This window comes from Crocuta crocuta, unplaced genomic scaffold, assembly GCF_008692635.1.
Source record: "Crocuta crocuta isolate KB4526 unplaced genomic scaffold, BGI_CrCroc_1.0 scaffold54, whole genome shotgun sequence".
Lineage (NCBI taxonomy): Eukaryota > Metazoa > Chordata > Mammalia > Carnivora > Hyaenidae > Crocuta > Crocuta crocuta.
The window spans coordinates 4745263-4767883 of NW_027530356.1; the positions used below are offsets into that span (position 1 = coordinate 4745263).

Sequence of the window (22621 nt, forward strand, 5' to 3'; positions counted from 1 at the left end):
TCTCAACTGAGACTGTGACCTGAGCCTAAACCAGGAGGTGGATGCTTAACTGAGTGCCCTTTAACTAGCACATTCTGTCCCTTGTACCACTTTAAAAACTCCTTTAATTCAGGTAATTCTAGCTGAACAAACAAGTATCAGATGTAGTTTTGGAAAAAGGAAAAAACCTTTGCAATTTCCATAAACAGTTTCCATATTAATATTGGTATGTTTGTTTGCAGGAATAATCTCTGATTTTTCTAAGTGTGACAGTTTAACATAGTAAACAATACTTAAGTTAGAAAATCTGAATCTTCAAGTTGAGCAACCTGACCCTTAGAGTATATCACATAAACTCGAGGTTGATTCAGACCTGGATTTGAATCCTGCCTTTGCTGTCAAATAGCTGGTGGTCTCAAGCTAGTTACTTGGTCCCTCAATGTCATTTTCATTGTACAGTGGCCTTACTACTAGAATCTACTTCATTTGGTACCATATGATAAACACCTAGTAAATGTCATTCGTTACGTTCATGGCTGGATCACTTTGATTGTCAAGTAGGATGAACCTAATACCATGTTTTAGAAATTTCTTTCCCTTCCTTTCATCTGTACGTTCCCTTCATTTTTTGTAAGAGGCAAGCAGTAAAGCTTCCTGACCCGTACAGTCATGACTTTTGGATATTAATTCACTATTAGAGACCTGACACTTTCCAAAGACTTTTGGAAGGCTTTACTTTCTAATTTACTTTTTGTGTGACTTCTGTTATCATACAGTTACATAGTTTTCAAAACTCTGTTATTGTTGTTTTTTCATTTATATTTAAATGTTGATGATTTAAGTGAAGAATAGCAAATTCAGTTTTTGGCATGGTACAGATTAATGACAGTTGAGGAATTGTTTTAATTTTGTTTTCTTATCTACTACCTTCTCAGAACTCAGAGCTGTGTTATTTTTAACTTAAAAAGAAAGTCCTTTTTGCTGTCATGGGAAATGTTTTGTTTCTTAGATGTCTTAAAAGCTAATGGTTCTCAACTTTGATTCTAAGGATGAGAGCCTAGGAAAACCTGCCCTTTTTCCTCATCAAAAATCAGCCATCTCAAATATCTTTTGGAAATGTACATAGGGAATCATGCATATTTAGGAAGATTTTTCTTTTTTTTTTTTTTTAATAGTTTATTTATTTTTGAGACAGAGAGAGACAGAGCATGAGCGGGAGAGGGGCAGAGAGAGAGGGAGATACAGAATCTGAAACAGGCTCCAGGCTCTGAGCTTGAACGCGGGGCTTGAACCCACGAACTGCGAGATCATGACCTGAGCCGAAGTTAGATGCTCAGCCGACTGAGCCACCCATGTGCCCCAGGAAGATTTTTCACAAGTGAATACTCTTTATATTTAAGTCTTCTGAGTTTGTGGTTAATAGTCCTAGTCTTACTACTTTTTATGGTGATTCTGAGTGATCATATACAACAGGCTTATGTTCTCATAAGCAGTTTAGACTACTTTTTAACTTAATGCAACTTTTGAAATTCATCCAGATTTTCATAATGTGCCTTAAGTTGCAAGTCATATGACTTGCTAATATCACTACTCTATGTATTATCCCTTGTTACTTATTGATGCTGTAATATGACTGTTTTTAATCTAGATGTGGCCATTTTGTTTAATGTTGACTAGGAGTGATTAATTACATTTATAAACATGTCTTTTTAGTCTCCGATTAAAAAGCTATTGAAGAGCTTTATTTGGTATGATATTAAGTTCTTTTAGTTTGCTGTTGCTTACAGTAACAAGTCATTGGTTTTTCCCATTCCCTTTTGTGGTATTGTTTTATAATGAAGGTAGTATATTAAGACATTTCTTAAAATAGTAGACAATCTCATTGAGTATCTTCTAATTTCTAGAGGAAGCCTGGCTCCCAGATGTAGTTGTCACTTACTTTCCTTTGTTAAAAAAGACCTGTGGTTAGTTTTTATGGACCATTAGGTTATTGGGTGATTGAATAAAAATTGAATTAGGCTTAATCTATCAAGTTTATCCCCATCTTTTCCAGAAAGGAAAAAATATGACAAATCTCCCTGATAATGAAGACCATCTTCACATTTTGGATATCTTTATTATAGGTGTGGATAGCGCCCTTAGTGATGATTATTTGCAACAGAGTTTGTAACGATTTCAGTATTTTACCACTCTGAGTATGTCCAAAGTTCATGAGGCCAGATGCACAATGCTGTTATTTGGAGGACATTACTGATTTTTGAATTTTGTGTCCATTCATTGTCTCATTCTCATTATAGAAATTATTCTTTTAATTTGCTTTTTGTTTTTTAAAAATATTTTTATGTTTTGTCGAAGTACGATGTTATTACAGTCCAGTGCTGTACGGTACCCTGTGACTAGTTTCAGGCGTCTTGTCATGTTTGTACATGTAGCATGAGATGCACTGGAGACCTCATGAAGTGCCCGTTAGCCCACGGCTCAGACCTTTGTCCTATTCGTCTCCGCAGAACGGAGGTATATTGAGCTGCTTCTGGGGAGCAGAGAGCTTGGGTTTGACTTTTAGGTCTATGACCTAGTATCTTTGAGACATTTAACAAGTTACTTAACCTCAAGCCTTAGTTTGCTCAGTCATGGCATGGTAGTGAAAGCATTAGAACGGGGCATACTGTATAGGAAGCACTCATTATATATGTGAGCAGTAGTCACTGTTCATTTTGGAATACATCCTTTGTATTTTCTTGGACATTTGTGTACATGTATATGAACACTTAGTAACAGGTCGGAGGACATACATGGATTACATGCTGCAGAATATTTTGCACGATTTTTTCCCCCTCACTGCTTAATATTGCCCATTGCTTTTTGCTTGTTTTTGTTCTAGTTGTGATACTCCTTTCTTTTAATCTAATAAAGTTTTCTAGTTCGCCAGGTTGGTGGGGGAAGATAATCATTTTATGCAAGCTCTAGTAATGTTGCCACATCCTTTCAAATGTTTATTCCTTCTTCCCATTAGCTAAGTCTTCAGAATGATGCTAAATAATAGTGCTGGGGCCAGCATCCTTGACTCTCTAACTTAGAAATGAAAATATTTCTGGAACTTTACATTTAATCAGCTGGTAGATTGTCAGATACTTTTACCGTAGTAAGTAAGTACCAGTGTATGTTGGGGGAGGGGAACAACATGTAAACTCCTCCCACCATTGTCTGCCCCCATCTTAACTTGTTTTTGCATTTTGTTTCGTGTAATACAGAGTTGCTTTTCCTCTGTGATTACAAATATCTGTTGAATCTACTATATGCCAGACAGTGTGGTAGATGCTGAAAACAAAACCATGAAAAAGACAAATCTTTGACTTAACTGAGTGTCTGGTCTAGCAAGTATTAGAGGAGGAACAAAGTTCTTTGGTAATTCTTTTCCTGTGATTTCATTTTCTGCATGTCCATTCAATGACCGGTCTGGCTTATCCCTAGAGAAGTAGAAGTTTGGCTGGAACATAGGTAGCCATGGCTGGTTGGAGTGNTGATTCAGTGATGCTGGGAGCAGCAGAAAGAAGGGACTTTGGAATTAGGTTTCCTTCTTCTGTCACTTGAGATCTCGGATGGCCATCTTCACCTCAGTTTACTTATCTCTTAGATGGAAATAGCGCTGCCTACTTCAGAGTTTGTTACTGAGATTAGAGCTAATGTGTATGAAACACCCACTGTCTGCTCAATTAATCTTTTCAGTTACTACTTCTGCTGCTACCTGTGGCTGAAAATTTACAACTGTTAATATTATTTTTGCCACAATTAACATGTTTTAATTTATGCCATGGCTACTAGAATTCAGATTCTTGATGTCCTGGTTTGGTGCTTTTATTCTGGCCTTAGTTTTATGTACCATGGCTCAATTTCTCTCTCTCTGTCACTTCTCACTTTCACTCTCTCACCCACTCACTCTTCCATGTCCTGTTTGCCTCTGTGTGGTTGAAGGCTGGGGGTGCATGCTGTGTACTGTGGAAGTCTTATTATCTGTTAGAAAGTACTGGTGTGAAAAGTTGTCTGTTACCACCCCTGAAGACTCCAACTCTCCTTTATTTATTTATTTATTTTTTTAAAAATTTTTTATTTATTTCTAGGAGAGAGAGAGAGAGACCGCGTGAACAGGGGAGGGTCAGAGAGAGAGGGATTCACAGACCTAAACAGGCTCCAGGCTCTGAGCTGGCTGTCAGCACAGAGCCCAACGCGGGGCCCGAACCCATGAACTGCAAGATCATGACCTAAGTGAAAGTCGGACGCTTAACTGACTAAGCCACCCAGGCGCCCCTCCAACTCTCCTTTATAGTGCTCGAGGTGGTAAAGGATGTTCCTGTAGAACCTCTCAGAGGTCTGTCTCCTCTTCCTAATAAATAATTTGAAACCAGTAGCTGGAGATCTAATAACCACGAAGCTATGTTGTGAAAGATGCATATTGCATGGAAGTGACATTATAGCACAAGATAGCAGAATACTCTGATTTTATAAACATCAGGAGTGGAGGCCGAAGAGCCCAGAAAAGCTTGGAGCTCACACAAAAGGTCACTGAGTCCTGCGGGAGCAAGGTCAAGGTTACCTTCGCGAGTTCCTTTGACACACTGTGTTGCGCTGCACTTAACTTGGTTTGTTTTCCAGGGTTTATGTTGTGGCAAGAGCTTTATTAATTAGCTGAGTGATCTTGGACAAGCAATTTAACCTCTCTTTGCCTTGGGTCCTTATTTGTGAAATGGTGATGCTAAAACTAGCTCATAGGTAGGAAAGATTAAAAGAAATAGTTCCTGAAACACATTTATTGCACTGACTGTAAGTTGAGTAATGCTCAATAAATGTTAATTGTCTTTATTATCACCTGTATATTTGCCAAGATAGCTTTATCAGTGATTTTTCAGAGTGATTAAGTCCTTACTATGTTATTTTATGTTTTAAGTTTTCATTAGAAGGGTCTGGAAAAATTTGAATTTAAGGTCAAGAACTTTCAATTTTCAATTTTTGTTGTGTCTGCTTTGGTCACTTATCAGTGCTAAGACTTTAGTAATGACTAGAATAATCGATACGCACTACAGAAAACTTATTCTGAAAAATAGATTTTTGATCAGAATAGAAACAGACAGTTCCATCTGGTCAGGGCTAGTCTCTTGGTATCCAGAATGTTTCAGAAGGTTGAGCACAGAGTGGTGTACCTGATGGAGTGATTTATTTTTTTTCCCTTGTGACCAAAGAATTGCCTGACATTTTCATTGCTTATTGAAGGTGACAATCCAGAATGTGTAATAAAACTGAGAGAAATGGGTGCCCCTTTTTGAATCTTCTGAGGCAGGAGGAGGAGCAGTCGCCCTTGAAAAAGTAGGGGTGCTTTTCCTGGAAGAAGGGAGAAAAGGTGGGCTGGCAGGGAGCTGGCCTTCTCAGAGAGGGGATTTGAGCCTTACCAGTAATCATACATCTTTGACTTCCCCTCCTTTGCTTGGTGGCAGGCCTCTTCCGTCTGCCTTCCTTATTTATACATCTTTAATTAGATAGCAAAGTGTCACTGTTTGCGGAAAAACAGAAATACACACGAAGCAACCACCCTAAAAATTCCCATAGCTGCGTTGCTGAAGACAAATTGTCTTGGCTCTGAACCCTCCCTGTGGACCTTTGTCTCCCTGTAAGCTTGCCCTGTTTTCTCTGGTTTGATCCATTACGTGGCTTCCCATTTCACAGGTGATCTGTCGGTTGCTGGGACTAGAATGGGAGGACTGTTGGAGTATCGTGCTTCCCTCGTAACTAGGGCACTGTGTCTTCCTGCGTGAAGATGATTTCCGTGGGCTGTATTCTCAGAATTACTGGAGCAAATGATCTGAACATCTTTAAGACTGTTTTGAGATAATAGGAATTATTCCCTAAGGGAATTGCCAATTTTTATTCCTAAAAAGTAGTACGTGAGACTATGTCTAGTGCCTAGAAGAGGGCCTAGCAGTAGTAGGTATTCAAGACCTATTTATTGATTAGAAGGTAAATGAATGAGGGGCGCCTGGGTGGCTTAGTCGGTTAAGCGTCCGACTTTCGCTTAGGTCATGATCTCGCGGTTCGTGGGTTCGAGCCCCGCGTCGGGCTCTGTGCTGACTGCTAGCTCAGAGCCTGGAGCCTGTTTCAGTCTGTGACTCCCTCTCTCTCTGACCCTCCCCTGCTCGCGCTGTCTCTCTCTCTCTCTCTCCTAGAAATAAATAAAAATATTTAAAAAAAAAAAAAGGTAAATGAATGAATGAGGCTGCTACCTATTTCATGGTACTCTTCTTCAGTGTGGCTTTTTCCCCCTGTTTAAAACAAGTTTTTTAACGTTTATTTTTGAGAGAGAGGCAGACACAGAATCTCAAGCAGCTCCAGTCTCTGAGCTATCAGCACAGCACTTCCCTGACTAAGCCACCCAGGCGCCCCTTGTAGATTTTTAGCTGCATGTAGCCTCCTGTCCTTGCAGTATAGTCCTCTGCTCAATTCCTTGAACTACACCTGGGTTTTCCACTTTTTATGTGCTTGTTTAAAACTACTTTGAAGTAATTTCCTACTGCTGCTGTAGCAAGTTATCAGAAATTTAGTGGCTTAAAGACAACACAAATTTATTCTCTTGGATTGTGGAGGTTAAGATCATACTGGGCTCTGATCAGCCTGTCCTTTGGGCTGCATTCCTCGGGAGGCTTTAGGGGAGAATTCATGTACTGTGTTTCCCAGCTTCTAGAGCCACCTGCATTCCTTGGCTTGTGCTCCTCTGCTGCATCTCCAGAGCCAGCAGAGAATCTTCCAGTCTCTCCCTGACTCTGGCTCCTGCTTCTCTCGTCACCTCCCTTTCCCTCAAAAGCACTCCTGTGATTACATTGGTTCCACACTGTAATCTGGGACAGTTTCTCCTCTCAATCCCTGGAGCCAAAGTCTCTTTTGTCATTTAAGATAACGTATTTACACATCCTGACTTTGGGAGGTGGCTGTCTTTGGGGGTGGCAGACATTATTCTATCTCCCACATATTTCTTTCTTCTTTTGTTAATCTGTTTTGAATTTTAACTCCGCTGCAAGATTCTTCCCGAAAGACACTTTGAAAAGGAAATATTTAATAATTCCCTTCAGTCTTCTGTCTGTTCTTGCTAAATGTTGACCTTCTGAGATAATTTTCCTTTTTCATACATCCAGATTATTTGTATTCATTTATGTCTGTCTCACTTAATGGCCATCTCATTGAAGGCAATGACTGTAGTTCAAACTCCTAAATTTCCCTAAGTTTTTGCCTTTGAATTATTAAGTGTTAAACTAATATTTATTAAGCTTCACTTAGTAAAAAACAATTATTGTTTTAAAGAAATGGAGCTTAATATATTTAGAGATTTGTTTATAGGGTGAAGATGCATTCCAATTTACATATTTTTTTTTAAATTTTTTTTTAATGTTTTTATTTATTTCTAGGAGAGAGAGAGAGACAGTGTGAGCAGGGGAGGGTCAGAGAGAGAGGGAGTCACAGACTGAAACAGGCTCCAGGCTCTGAGCTGGCAGTCAGCACAGAGCCCGACGCGGGGCTCGAACCCACGAACCGCGAGATCATGACCTAAGCGAAAGTCGGACACTTAACCGACTAAGCCACCCAGGCACCCCTCAATTTACATATTTAAAATCACGATGTCCTGTTGACAGTTATTTGAATTAATTTGTAAGATAACATCTGGCAAACAAATGGGAGCACTGCTCTAATTTTCTAGAAGTTGATTGATGCAGAGCATTGGGGGGGGGCAGTGGGAGGATCTGTATGTAGGGAGCGTGAGCCCTGGATGTCTCTTTGTAGGTGCATTGAGCGTGTCTGACGGGATATACCCAGGAACTGGTGCTTAGAGTTAAAGTGAGCTATCTTCCTGTTTTTTTGATAGTGGAACCTAGAAAAGGCCTCTGGGTGAAAACCACTTAAAATGTGAACCAAACTTCATAATAATTAGTAGGGGAGTGGAGGGAGAGTTTTGAGTGGGGAAAATATCTTGAAAAATAATGCTAAAATTATAAAAGTATATCTTAAAAATAATTATTTCTTAATAATAAAGAAGTAATGAAGTATATTATACCCCATATATATATAAGTATATAATTATTCATATAGCAGGGATAGTGTGCTTTCAGATTGGTATAATGTGACCTGATTTTCCAGGATGATCTGAGAAGTTAATAATAAAACATCGTTTGTAATATCCTTCTGTTTCTTTTAAAATTGGCACAGAACCTACCTATTCCCCTTTCCCCACCAGTAATTTAAGGAAGTACTGGTTTTATTTGGCAATCTGTTTGATATTCTGAAAGGAGTGGACTTGGTACTATTTGAATCTGGCCAGTGTTGGAAAATACTTACTGGTTGAAAATAGATTATAGGTATAATTGATGGGAGTACAAGAAAGTTTCTATAATAAAATTTTATATTTCAAAACCCTAAGTCCTTGTGTTTTCTAATATACTCTTCACTTAATTCCTAATAATTACAAGTTGAGACCACAGCTCAAGGAGCTGTGGTTAATTACAAGTTAGCAGGCCCACTGCAGGCCCTTCTGCCTTCAAGTTAGGATCTCCGATATCTCTAAGCTGAGACTGACGGATGCTCATTGCCTATGAGATAATGGAAGGTTCAGACAGCCGGACCTAATTGCTTCCTCCTCCATGTTGTCAAAATGTTGTATAGGTTAAAAAAAAAAAAAGGTTTGTTTCTTTACTTATTTATTTACTTATATAACCTCTACATCCCTTGTGGGGCTTGAACTTAGAACCGCCAGGTTAAGAGTCATGTGCTCTTCTGACTGAGGCAGCCAGGTCCTGCGTTTTGAAGCTTTGTGATTTAGCTGTCTTTTCTGCTTATTTTTCTAGAAGGTGAACTTTTTGAGTACAGGAGCCAGATCTTTTAGATTTTTCATTCCTCACTGCCTACCATGGGTACTTAATAAGTGCCTTTGCAAGTGCTTTTTCCTTCCTGGGGCTTATTTTTTAGCACATTACCCCAAACCAGTGGTCATATGTGAATGTGTTAAAAAGAAGGGTTTTCCTTTATGTGTGCAATTTTATGCATCTCTAAGTCAAGCAGAGCCTGCTGCTTAAGTTAGGGGAGTCAGCTATGTATTCTTTTGTAGCATAGTTTCATCTTATTTTAATGATTCAGAAGAAACTTTTAAAAAAAGTTTTATACATGTGGATATGATGCACATTACTGACTAAATTGATTTACTAAAAACTAACAGCATTATTTTTGGGTTACTCCTTTTCTCTATAATCTAAATGTAAGCAATGTAGTACTTAATTGATTTTGGTATTCTTACTTTTCTTTGGATTAGATCAAATCCAGAGACATTCCCTCTAGTTTGCTTTCTTTTTTAAATGTTATGTTCAATCTTGATATATTGTAATTGAATTATTTCTCTTGTTTTAAATGAAGAAACCCAGAGGTCCTTTTGAGATCTGTCCTAGATAATATTTCTTTGTGATGAGTCAATGTGTGTTTAGCCAAATTTAGGGTAGGGTGACTAAGAATCTTGTAATAAACTGATTTTCATGATCTGAATTGTTGGGTAGTATCTACTATCTAATCAGGGGTTCTTATCGTGGGATTCTTGAGTTTCTTCTCAGAGTCCACGAACTCTCTGGAAAGTTGTGCTAGATTTATGTGTGTATGTATGCATATTTTCCCTGTTTATAGCTATTCTAATCTTAATTGAGCTTATGGATTCTCAAAGGTTAAGAACTACTCATATAACACATAAAGGCCAATACTGTGATTATTTAGTTCTTCTTGCATAGTGTTTGTAGAATTGCACAGATATTAAACACTTGAAATTGATGTTCCATTGGTTGGCTTGGATCCTCTGAAAGGTTGCATAAAAGGATGATTTATCTTCCCAACTTACCCCCTCTTCCTGCCTGTCCCTAATTCATGTCATGTGGGTCCCTGTGACCTTTCTCTGACCCCTCTGATCATCAGTCGTGGTGGCCATTTCTAGGCCATGGTAATGACAGCACGTAGTTCCTATGGCAGTGCTGAGCCCTACTAAGACCCAGGATATACTGTCCCCTCTGAACTGTGTCCGCTTTAAGTTTTGTTCCTTTTTGGTGCATGGCTGTCATTTTTCATGTTTATCTTTTCTAATGCAGTGAGTCTTGGATCAGCAATCCAGCCTCCTTGGAGTGGGTGACTTGATAAACTGGCATGGTAGGATTAGGTATTGAGGGACGCTCTGAGTGTGAGAGTGTGAGGGGATAAACAGTAGAGGGAGCCCTTAGGGTTGGTAACATCTGTTCTTGACTTTCAGTGGTCGGTTTCCTTTTCTCCTGACTTCTGATATTCCAGAGGGTCAGTCGAGCTGGTTATGATTCTGTCTAAATGAAGGCATAGACAAAGGAGACACGAATTCTCTTGAAATGGTCATAGATTCAGCTGTCCTAGTAACTGATTTCCTTCCTTTTCAGTAAAGTGTTAACTACACTTCAATTAAAAAAGATTTAGGAACACTTTCTAAAATGACTGTAATATAATATAGGAAAGGGAAGGAAAGAAGGCTTTAAAGCATCAAACGTTCCATTGCTTGCTTCCCGTCCTCTGGTGAATGCTCCCTTGGACATGGCTGGTGCTCACTTCTCTTGCTTGTAGGTCGCCCCCAACGATGAAGCTGTGGTGACCTTGCTGTGTGAATGGGCGGTGAGCTGCAAACGGTCAGGCAAGCACAGGGCCATGGCTGTGGCAAAACTCTTGGAGAAGAGGCAGGCGGAAATCGAGGCAGAGGTAGGTTCACTTTTCTTTCTGCTGTCAGATGCCATCATTTGAAAATAACTTTTGGGGAGGATTTTTTTATTTTAATACTCCTTATGCTATTTTTTTTTTCTCTTCAAGGAAAAAGGGAGAGTGTATAAATTCACCAAAAGACTACATATAGGATCTCTCTAAGTTGATGAAACCACTAATTTATATTTTGGACTAATTTAAAACTGTCTTTTTTTGCCTTTTTATTTTTTTATTTTTATTTACTTAAAAATTTTTTTTGATGTTTTTTATTTATTTCTGAGAGAGAGAGAGACAGCGTGAGCAGGGGAGGGTCAGAGAGAGCAGGAGACACATTATCTGAAGCAGGCTCCAGGTTCTGAGCTGTCAGCACAGAGCCTGTCGCGGGGCTCGAACCCACAAACGGTGAGATCATGACCTGAGCCAAAGTGGGACTCTTAACTGACTGAGCCACCCAGGTGCCCCTTTTTTGCCTTTTTGAAAAGATTTATATTTTAGAGATTGCATGAGCAGGGGAGAGGGGCAGAGAGAGAGAGAATGGAAATCTTAAGTTGGCTCTACGCTCTGTGTGGAGTCCGTTGCAGAGTTCAGTCCTATTACCCTGGGGTCATGACCTGAACTGAAATCACGAGTCAGATGCTCAACTGACTGAGCCATCCAGGCACCCCTGAAATTGTATGTTTTAATTTAATTCAATTTGATTTTTTAGTGTTTATTTGCTTTGAGAGAGAGAGAGTCCCAAGCTAGCTCCATGCTGTCAGTGAAGAGCCCAGTGTAGGGCTTGATCCCACAAACTGTGAGGTGATGAAATTGAATCAGGTGCTTAACTGACTGAGCCACCCAGGCACCCCTGAAACTCTATGTTTTAAAATAAAACTTTAACATCTGGTTTAGAACAAAGACCACTCCCTTTATGAAGTTAAGATACACATGCACATATATACATGTATATGTATACATATACATACAAAATGTATATAATATACGCTAACTTTTGTGAATTTTTTAATATTTATTTTCTAGAGAGAGGGAGACAGAGTACGAGTAGGGAAGGGGCAGAGAGAGAGATACACACAGAATCGTAAGCAGGCTCCAGGCTCTGAGCTGTCAGCACAGAGCCTGATGAAGGGTTGGAACTCACAAGCAGTATTTTAGAACGTGAAGATTAGGGAAGGTGTTTCATTGCTTTTTTCTATAAATAGACTATTCTACAGTGAATTGCAATGATTAAACTTTAGTAACTAAGATTGAATTTTTCAAAGTTAGTTTCCGCTTTTGGATTGTTGTTGTGTCCTGTGGGCATCCCTTCTTCCAGCATGTTCTAGAATGAGTGTGTACGTGTGTGCGCGTGCGCGCACACACACACACACACACACACACACATACACAGAGTCACCTTCAGAAGAGGTTCACACAGATTACTTTGTAATTTTAATAGGTGTAAATATATCCACATCTGAAAAAAAAGGTATTCTCTCAGAGATGTTTAAGATAATTGATTGCTAAATGATATCAGATAAAGGGTTAATATCCAGAATCTATAAGGAACTCACCAAACTACACGCCTGAAAAACAAACAACCAGTGAAGAAATGGGCAGAAGATATGAACAGACACTTCTCCAAAGAGGACATCCAGATGGCCAACAGACACATGAAACGATGCTCAGCATCCCTCCTCATCAGGGAAATACAAATCAAAACCACACTGAGATACCACCTCACGCCAGTCAGAGTGGCTAAAATGAGCAAATCAGAGAACTCTAGATGCTGGCGAGGATGTGGAGAAACGGGCACCCTCCTACACTGTTGGTGGGAATGTAAACTGGTACAGCCCCTCTGGAAAACAGTGTGGAGGTTCCTCAGGAAACTAACAATAGAACTCCCCTATGACCCAGCAATAGCACTGCTAGGAATTTACCCAAGGGATACAGAAATGCTGATGCATAGGAGCACATGTACCCCAATGTTCATAGCAGCACTCTCCACAATAGCTAAAACATGGAAAGAGCCTAAGTGTCCATCAACAGATGAATGGATCAAGAAGATGTGGTTTATCTATACCATGGAATACTACATGGCAATGAGAAACAATGAAATCTGGCCATGTGTAGCAACATGGATGGACCTTGAGGGTGTTATGCTGAGCGAAATAAGTCAGGCAGAGAAGGACAAATATCATATGTTTGCACGTATAGGAGGATTAGGAGGAACTTGACGGAGGAACAAGGGGGAGAAGAAGGGGGGAAATGGTGGGGGAAAGGGAGAGAGGCAAACCATGAGAGACTCTTGAATGCTGACAAAAACTGAGGACTGATGGATGTGGGGGGGGGATGGGCATGGAGGAGGACATTTGTGGGGATGAGCACTGAGTGTTATGTGGAAACTAATTTGACAATAAACTATTTGTAAAAAAAAAAAAAAAGATAATTGATTGCTAGAGGCGCTTGGGTGGCTCAGTTGATTAAGGGTCTGACATTGGCTCAGGTCATGATCTCCTGGTTTGTGAGTTTGGACCCCCAATTGAGTTCTGTGCAGACAGCTCAGAGCCTGGAGCCTGCTTCGGATTCTGTGCCTACCTCTCTCTCTGCCCCTCCCCTGCTCACACTCTGTCTTTTTCTCTCTCTCCCAAAAATAAACATCAAAATAAAAGACAGTTGATCTCGCTGAACATCATTAGTTTCAGAATTTGACTTTTTTGAAGAAAGAGAGGATGGATTAGAGAAGTAATATCTTAATGAAATAATATATTAATATTAAGGAATAGATAATGAAAATAGGAAGGGATGTTAAAAAGAATAGAAAACGGAGTTCTGATTACTTTTGAACTGTTTTTTTTCTGGTCTTCTAGTGAGTTCTGTCTTGAATGCAGAAGTTAGGCAGCTTCTCTAGATAGGTTTCATCACCTATGGAGATTCCATAGGTTCTGAGAGATCTTAATTGGTTCAAGTGTGATGAGTGAGAGAAATGTATCAGAGGAGTTTTGTTAGCGCTGTCATTTGATACACCACTTCCCAACACTCCCCACACTCGTAAATACACTCACCTAAGCAAAAACGAACACAAAAATATCAAATTCAGTATACATGCTCAAATGTTTCTCAGATACTATATGTGCTATTTAAAAATGATAGTTTCACATTATTTTCAGTAGTTTTGCACAGGGATAATGAGTAGCTTATTGTACTCTGCTGTGTATTCAGTAGGTATTTATACCATCTGGTGCAGAATTTATAATTTACAACAATAATATTTTTCATGGGTGTCTTTTGAAATTCAGTTCAGTGCATTTAAAAAATTTTTAACGTTTATTTATTTTTGAAAAGAGAGAGCGTGCAAGTTGGGAAGGGTCAGAGAGAGAGAGGGAGACCCAGAATCTGAAGCAGGCTTCAGGTTCAGAGCACAGAGACCAGTGTGGGACTCGAACCCATGAACCATGAGGTCATGACCTGAGCCAAAGTCGGACGCTCAACCGACTGAGCCACCCAGGTGCCCCTAGTTGTCCCTCACTTTCAGAAATTATATTACTCATGATACATAGCCCTCAAAGTACAGAAATCTCAATTAACTCTGCATGTTTTTTCTGAGAATTTAAATGTTAATAAAAAACTGACAAATTCATGACCCACCGTGGCTACATTGTCCTCCAAAATTAACTATGCTTGTTTATTTTTAACCTTAGAGATGTGGTGAATCAGAAGTCTTAGATGAGAAGGAGTCCATTTCTTCAGCCTCTCTTGCTGGATCTAGTTTGCCTGTTTTCCAGAATGTTCTACTAAGGTTTTTAGATACACAGGCCCCCTCATTATGTAAGTAAAGTTCTTTGCTTCTAGATCTTAAACAAGAGATTGACCGTTTTTGGGGAACTAATGTTTGTTTTTTTCCCTTACTTGCATCTTAATTAAAAGTTCTTGGTGCTGAATATAATGTATATTTTATTGAGCAAAATTGTGTTTTTAGTGGAGACTTCTATGCAATTTTATAGTCAAGTGGGCTTCAATGATTTAAAAATTTCCAAAGTTTCAAAAATTTAAAAATGAGTCCCCTCATTCTCTAATATTTGGTGGTCTCCTTTTCCCTTTCTAGATCTTTCTTACCAAACAGGAGGAGCTAAGGTCTCGTGATGTTTCACTAATCACTGTTGTGATTAGGAATTTTCTGTTTTTGCTCTGTTTCCAAAATTTCTGATTTTCTAATTTCTAATAAGAAATGGAGGAAAAAAATCAAATAAAAGTACTTTCTTTATAACATAACAAAGTCCTTGATGCAAGGAAATAATTTTAGATATGATTGGCTGCTTTCCTACACTTTATGGGTTGTTCTGTCATCTCCCATTCTTCCTTTTTTTTTTTTTTTTAGTTTATTTATTTTGAGAGGTGGGGATGGGGAGAGAGAGGAGGGGGGGAGAGAGAGAGAGGGAGAGAGAGAGAGAGAGAGAGAGAGAGAGAGAGAGAGAGAGAGAATCCTAAGCAGGCTTCATGCTATCAGTGGAGAGCCTGATATGTGAGGCTCCATCTCACAAACCTTGAGATCATGAGTCAGGGACTTCATCAACTGAGCCACCTAGGTGCCCTGTCATTTCCCATTCTTCTATCTTTTATTCTACTGTTTGTGGGGAGTTGAGGATTTGGGGATTAAAACCTAGTGGGTTTATACAGTAAGTCCACACTTAAAAAATAAGTTTGCATGCTAGGTGGGCTTGATCTTATTCTGAGGCTTTTGTGACAATGTACAGTGGAGAGGGTCTTAGGATGGATAGTGATGAAACAACAAAAATGGCCCAGGGAAAAGAATCACAGACAGGGTGGGAGGGACAGGTTTGTGGTGAAGAAGGAGGTAAAACAGCAAGAAATAGTACTACTTCCAGTTCCTCTGAAAAAGCCCTTGGTTTGGGTTAGAATGATGTTTCACATTGAGGTTTAGTTAGTTGGTGGCTGTTTTGGGGCTAGAGGGAGAGCAAGAGCTGGAGCCACACTGGTTGTTGGGTTGTAGGGGGCTGTAGCGAAACGTGCAAAAGGAAGCAGACACATGAAGGGACGGATGAGATCCTGGGGAGTAGATAATATATGGTCAGGAATGGATGTTAGCTGCTCTAACTTCTTTTGGTTCTTTTGGGAAGACCTTTCCCCTTTTATGCCTTTGCTTGTTTTTGATCTGGTTTCCTGCTGTGGGAGAAAGCCGTGCTGTTCTTCTGTAGATGTTGTTTGTCATGGACTTCAGTGGTGGATGGCAGCAAACACTTAGGATTAAGTTTTAGGGCACGAGCTCCTATTCCCTAGATTCACCTGTTGGTCTCTGTTGGTGTCTGTGAATGTCATGGTACCATGGACTGAGCACTGAAGGACTGTCCTTAACATTTTTTAACCTCTTCCAAGGGTACAAAGTTGTAGAGTACAGCTGCAATATGAAAGGTCATCATATGAGTTAAATAGACTGGTTACACATTGGGCAAGACTGCAGAGCTCCATCCTTATGCCATTTTTATTCCATTTTCCTTTTTTTTTTCCCCAGTAGATCCCACTCCCTTATCTTCAAGTACCTTTTGAGTTGTTGTATTACGAAGTCTTTGAATAAGTATGCACACACATCACAAATAGACTCCCTCAAGCTACAAAAAGCCATGGGCTGTTTAACAGTAAAACCAGAGGAAAGCAGTTTAGCTCTGCTTCTCTTACCCTCAAGTTGCTACTTGAAATTATGTGTTTGTATTAATTGAATGGTTGTTCATTTTCCAAGGACCACTGTCTTTAAACTTGAACTTAGCACACCGGATATTAAGTTTTAATTGCAGGGGGACAAGCAAAAGCCCTGTGCCACTTGTGCACAAATGCTGCTGCCTCAAAGTAACTTTTCCAATAAATCCTTCACTTTAAAACAAAAATGAAAATATTGTTAAGCCTTCCTGTTGGGTGTTTTGTTTTGTTTATTTCCTATTAGGTCAGGGGGACTGAATTCTGGATTTGTTTCTTTATAGCGGATCCAAACAGTGAATGTGAAAAAGTAGAATTTGTGAATCTGGTGCTGCTCTTCTGTGAGTTCATCCGACACGATGTCTTCTCCCATGATGCATACATGTGCACCCTCATATCTCGGGGAGACTTGTCAGTCACCGCCTCGACTCGGCCGCGATCGCCCGCAGGAGAGAATGTAGATGAGCAGTATCCAAAGGACCATGACATGAAAATGGAGGTATGGCCCTGAGAGTGGTGCCTTAGCCATGACAGCCACACTCAGCTGGGCATCTAGTTTCATAAGGATTGTTGGGTGGTGGAAGGGTGATCACATTTTAGTTATATTCTCCATTTACAGAACTTCCTTATCTCTACCCCAAACTTGCGGGAAAAAATTGAATTACAGTTTTATATTCCACAATTTTCTTTCAGATACCCTAAAACTATTAATGAAAAGACTTGACAGTCCATAGCATTTTTTACTGGACAGGAATTCTATGCTTCCAATTTTTTGTGTTTATAAATTCCAGTTTCCTTGAATGTTGTGACATAAAATCAGACTTGTTTTGGCCTCAAGTCCCATTCTAAGGAGCATCTTTACCCCAATTCATTACTTCTGTCTTTCATACAAAATGGGAAATTCTCTTTTGTTCATAACACATCATATTTTCATATAAATTAACTAAAAACTTTATCTCTCAAATGTTGTGGAATTGTTCTTTTCAACAAATTATTTTATACTACTGTGAATACAACTTTATAATTTTCTGCTGGTTTCTGGTGTTTTGGAGATCATTCAAGACACTTAAAGAAGTTTTCAAGGCAGAAAACATGAAGGCGGTAATGAGAAAGAGTAGAAAATGGTGAGAGATTGTGACAGTTCCTTAAAGTCAAGTCTTAAATTGGTTCTGTGAGAGTTAAGTGAATACTTAAGTGTATATTTTTAAAACAGTCATTATCTTTGTAATTTAAAGACCTGACATTAGAATTGCCCATATGAATTCATAGTTTGTGCTCTTAAGATTTGATGATCAAATGGTGCAGGAATTTAAAAAAAAAAAAAAATCCTTCCCTTAATGTAAATACTGTTGTTTCCAAATTTGCCCAGAGTAGAAGTTATAAAGGCTAAAAACTAAAGTTACTCTACCTGTTGATGCTTCATCTATGTTTCTAGTTTTTATTTTTATTTTTTCTGTTGTTGGAAGTCGAGGGACCTTGAATCTTGGGCATACTCTTAGATTTTTCTAAGAACAGTTGGTGAGCATGTGACTGGGAATAGCCCAAAGGAGGGGCATTATGGCTAGTTTGTTTTTAATTAGGAAGTTTGTGTGCTCTTTCCTTCAGGTATCATGGAAGTTACATTTTTTTTTTTTTTTTTTTTTTTTTTTTTTTTGGGGAAAAAAAAANTAATCATGAGGATAAAGAATGACTTTGCAAAGCAATGAATGTCTTAAAACTTCTTTCTCTTTTTTGGGGAAAAGTGGATACTAGAGAGAGAAAAAACATAGGATGGTTAAAAACATCACTGTCATATTTTAGCTTTAGTTTTCTAATGAACTGCAAAATTTACAGTGCAACTTTCTTTCTCTGGCAATTATCAGGAACAGACTATAATGGCGCATATGGGCATTGACTCAGGAACTACTAATATTTTTGATGAAGTAGACAAGAATGACTTTAAAACTGACTTTGGTTCGGAATTTCCAGTAGGTTCAACCTTCAAATTCTTATTGACTATTAACCCCTCCTCCCTGCTCACACCCCAGCTTGTCTCCATTCTTCTGTTCCTTGACCCTTGTCCTGGAATGACTTGCGTACTTGTGATGTGAATGTGCTCCTTCTATATTCCTTTCTAGTGCACAGTTACTCATCTTGTGTGATTGTCTCATTTCAGTTCATTCTTAGTTGCCTCCTTCTTGAATTATAACACTCTGCCCTCCTGGTTGACTGTCTTTTCTCTTTTGTTCATTTTGAGACCATCTTCTCTCAGGAATACATGAATATAGTAGTTTCATCATGACAGTCCATGTTGATTTGCTATATATGTGTTCAGTTTTCTAAATAATAGCTTTCCTGTCTCTGGACTTGTTAGACTTTTTCTGTCTTATCTCAGTATGGTTATATAGTATTTTCTTCCTCATGGATCTAAATGAGGTCCTTTATAAAAAACACATTGTTTGGGGTATAGACTAAAAGCTTTATATCTGTTATAAATTAGTTTATTTTAAAAATTCACTTATTTTGAGAGAGAGACCATGTGTGTGCATGTATGCACACACATGAGACACTGAGGGAGGGGCAGAGAAAGAGGGAGAGAGAGAATCCCAAGCAGGCTCAGCTCTGTCCGAGTGGAGCTCGATATAGGGCTCAATCTCACCAACTGTGAGATCATGACCTGAGCTGAAATCAAGAATCAGACACTTAACCATAACTGACGGAGCCACCCAGGTGCCCCACTGTTATTCTTTAGTTTTATTCATTATTTATGTAAATGTTTTTGTGGGAGATATAGTTTACATGCTCCGGGAGGTGTAGTTCGCACAGTTCTTATGTGTGTGTGGTTGTCACTTTCTTATCTTCAAAATGGGGCATGATTGTTGATGGTGTGCTGTGGATCTGAATATGAATTTTGCGGAAATTAACAAAATTTCTTTATATATTTTCTTAGTGGTTGAGGAAAAGAAAGTGCATGATTGCCCTGTGTGTATGAAGTTCTGGCATGTAGCGCTGTGTCGTGGTGTTGCTCTCTTTCATTTACAATCTCCACCATTTGTTTTACATGACTTAGATTTTTTCTCCCATGCCTGGAGAATCCTGTGAGAATGCCAACCCTTCCTTGGGCAGAAGAATGTCGGTTAATGGTGAGAAGTTGCTTAAGAGAGAAAAACCCAGGGAGTTAATTTTTCCATCTAACTATGACCTCCTGCGACACCTGCAGTATGCAACACATTTTCCCATTCCTCTGGTAAGTCACTGCTTCCATTAGCTGGCAGCGTGATTGTTGCACTGTAGGGTCATTAACCATTGATTATTCCATTGCGTGCCTCAGTAACACGTATGAAAGGTGAGTTTTTGCATTTACTACTTCTTTTATAATTATCATTGGATGACATATGTACAGATGTAGTTCAAATTTGTGATGTGATCCTACTGGCTAGGTAGATCTCCTGGAATTTTCTAGGTTACTATCCTCTTATCAGGAGCATTGGAGTCACTGCATATGATGTCTAAATGTGTTTTCCTGCTTTTCTGAAACGTCATTTACTGAGTAGCTCTTACGTGCACTGTATTGTGGGTAGGTACTTGTGGTATTATACAGATGAAGGAGAATGTGGGGGCATAGGAAAGATGAGTAAGATAGGAGGGGGACAAATGTAAAATGATCAACATTAAAATAAATGCAATGATTGAGTAAAACCCCAAGTGCCCAATGGAAGATAAACCATTTGGCGTTCTTGGGTCTCTTCCACTCTCAGAGAATAAGTATTAAAGGGGTGATAAAACATCTGATTGAGAAATTGATTAAGGCTTCGTGGAAGAGGTTGTGTATGACATGGTCTTAGATTTTGATCTGTTGAATTTAAGAATTGATAACATATGAGAAATACTTGCCAGGAAATTTAGTGTTGGACTCACAATGAGTGATTGGCATTTTACTGAAGGGAAACAACCTTTGGGGTTTCTTGATATTAATGAAATTGTGCCCAATTCTAAATGTGTTTATATTCTTAGGTTACTATGTTTTCTCCTGGAATTTTAAGTGAAATGTTGAAGAGTCATGTTTTTCATTGAATCCTATTATTATTATTATTTTAACAATAGTGTGATTGTGAGGCATGTATACTGTTACCCTCTGGATATCTTTGAGGAATTTTGATCTGCAAACTAAACATTTCTTTAAGTTTATTTATTTTGAGAAAGAGAGCGAGAGAGAGAGAGCGAGAGAGCGCGTGCGAGAGAGTGACCTCGTGTGCAAGTGGGAAAGGGGCAGAGAGAAAGAGGGAGAGAATCCCAAGCAGTCTCTGCATTGTCAGCACAGAGCCTGATGCAGAGCTCGAGTTCAGGAACTGTGAGATCATGACCTGAGCCAAAGTTGGACACTTAACTGATTGAGCCACCCAGGTGCCCCTAAATATTTTCTTAATTTTTACTTTCTGTTGTTCTTTTGGAACTTTCAAAATCACTACATCCATAGATTTTTTATTGCAATTTTTCTGTCTAGAGCTATGTCAAAAGTTGCCGCAGTTCTTTCTTGCACATCACTGACTGAAATACATTTTTTAGTTATTACCTATGAACGAACATAGGTAAAAATGAAAATCACTCATTTTCAACATAATGGAATAATCTCACTATTTAAGATAACAGAAAGTGTGGCCTGATATTTTTAGAGATGTGTCCTGGATAATTTATGGATAAACTATTACAATGCCTGGGATTTGATTTAAAATAGTTGGGAGTCAAGAATGGGGTTAGGCAGGTTATTGAAGTCTGGAGTTTAGTTAACAGTTAATGCACCAGTGTTAATTTCCTACTTTTGGTAAATGTATCATGATTACATAAGGCATCAACATTAGGGCAAACTGGATGAAAGGTATATGGAGCTTTCTGTACCATCTATGTACCTTTTCTATAAATCTTAAAGTATTCCAAAATAAAAAGTTGGGCAATAGGGCAAATATGGCAGAATGATGAAAATGGCTGAAACTGGTTGAGGATTCTGTGTTTCTCTCTTGGGTAAGCAGAGCTTTGCTGGCCTCCCTCTTCCATGCATCTCATCTGAGTGTGCCGGGCACTACCCAAACATGGACATTTATCTCTTTTTCATGTAATCCTTGGCTGCACATTCATTCATACCATCTAAGATTCTAAAGACTGTCCCGTTCCTTAGAGGAAGGAGCATGAATGGTTTCTAGTGATTAAGTGTCTCATAATGGATTATGATGTAACTCAAGTGTAATGCATTCATAAAAGAACTGCTAGAAAACTGATGTTGTTGGATACAGTTTATAAATAGCCCTCCATCACCAGTTGCCCTAGACCTCCCTTTACCGTGTCATTTAGAATAAAACATTAGTAAGGGGAAATTGAATGTATGTGCTAATATAACGTTGACATTAGGAATGCTGTACAGAGACTTTTTCTCTTTCTTAATAAAAAGGGAAAGTTGACTGACCTTTCATGCATGTGAGGAGAATATAAGAATATACTTGAAAAAAGAAGTGTGCGCCTCCTCCTTTCAGCCCCCGATCTTGAAGATGTGGTCCTAAGTGAGTGAAGACCAAGGAGAGAAAGAAGACTATTGGGGACTTTACTAAAAGATTCAGGAAATGAAACTAGTAGTTGTACGTATGCCTATTTGAGTGATGTCTTGATCTGTCCATCAGTAAAAACATGTTGTTAGGCCATCAACAAGGACAAGTTATAGTGTATCAGCTTCTACCAGCCTGTAACGTAATTGTGTCCTTTACACGTTATGTCAGATAGGTGACGCAGTTCGGGGTTCCTGTCATACCACTAGTTGGCTAGAATTTGTCCAGTACTTACCACGCTAGAAGTGTAATAGGCATTTTCTTTTGTGCATTTTCTCATTTATTATTCCCTGTAAACTCCAGGAATATTAAAATTGTACACAGGAGTCATCTCAGGTTCAAGTTTCAGAAAATAATTCTTCCCAGTGCAGAACTAAAAATAGCCCCAGAATCAAACTTGCTTTGGTAGCTTCCAGGAACACCATTTCTTTCTTTCTTTTCTTCTTCTTTTTTTTTTTTTTTTTTAACNTCTCTCTCTCTCTCTCTCTCATGCTGCCAGGAACACCATTTATTAATCACTGCAGCTAGTGCAAATGTATTACCAATTGGGCTTTTACTATTGAATTGAGAAAAACCCCTACACAATCTTAAGTCTGGTTTTCTAA

The 22621-nt window shown here is 38.9% G+C and overlaps 1 protein-coding gene across 1 annotated transcript in view; it reads left to right on the top strand.

Annotated features, from left to right (window-relative positions):
* Positions 1 to 22621, top strand: part of MED12L (mediator complex subunit 12L) — a 325934-nt gene that overhangs the window by 83729 nt on the left and 219584 nt on the right. Inside the window, exons 12-16 of the mRNA XM_077765916.1 lie at positions 10627 to 10758; positions 14436 to 14562; positions 16728 to 16942; positions 18306 to 18410; positions 19493 to 19669. Coding sequence (XP_077622042.1) covers positions 10627 to 10758; positions 14436 to 14562; positions 16728 to 16942; positions 18306 to 18410; positions 19493 to 19669 — 756 coding nt within the window. The remainder of the gene's footprint in view (positions 1 to 10626; positions 10759 to 14435; positions 14563 to 16727; positions 16943 to 18305; positions 18411 to 19492; positions 19670 to 22621) is intronic.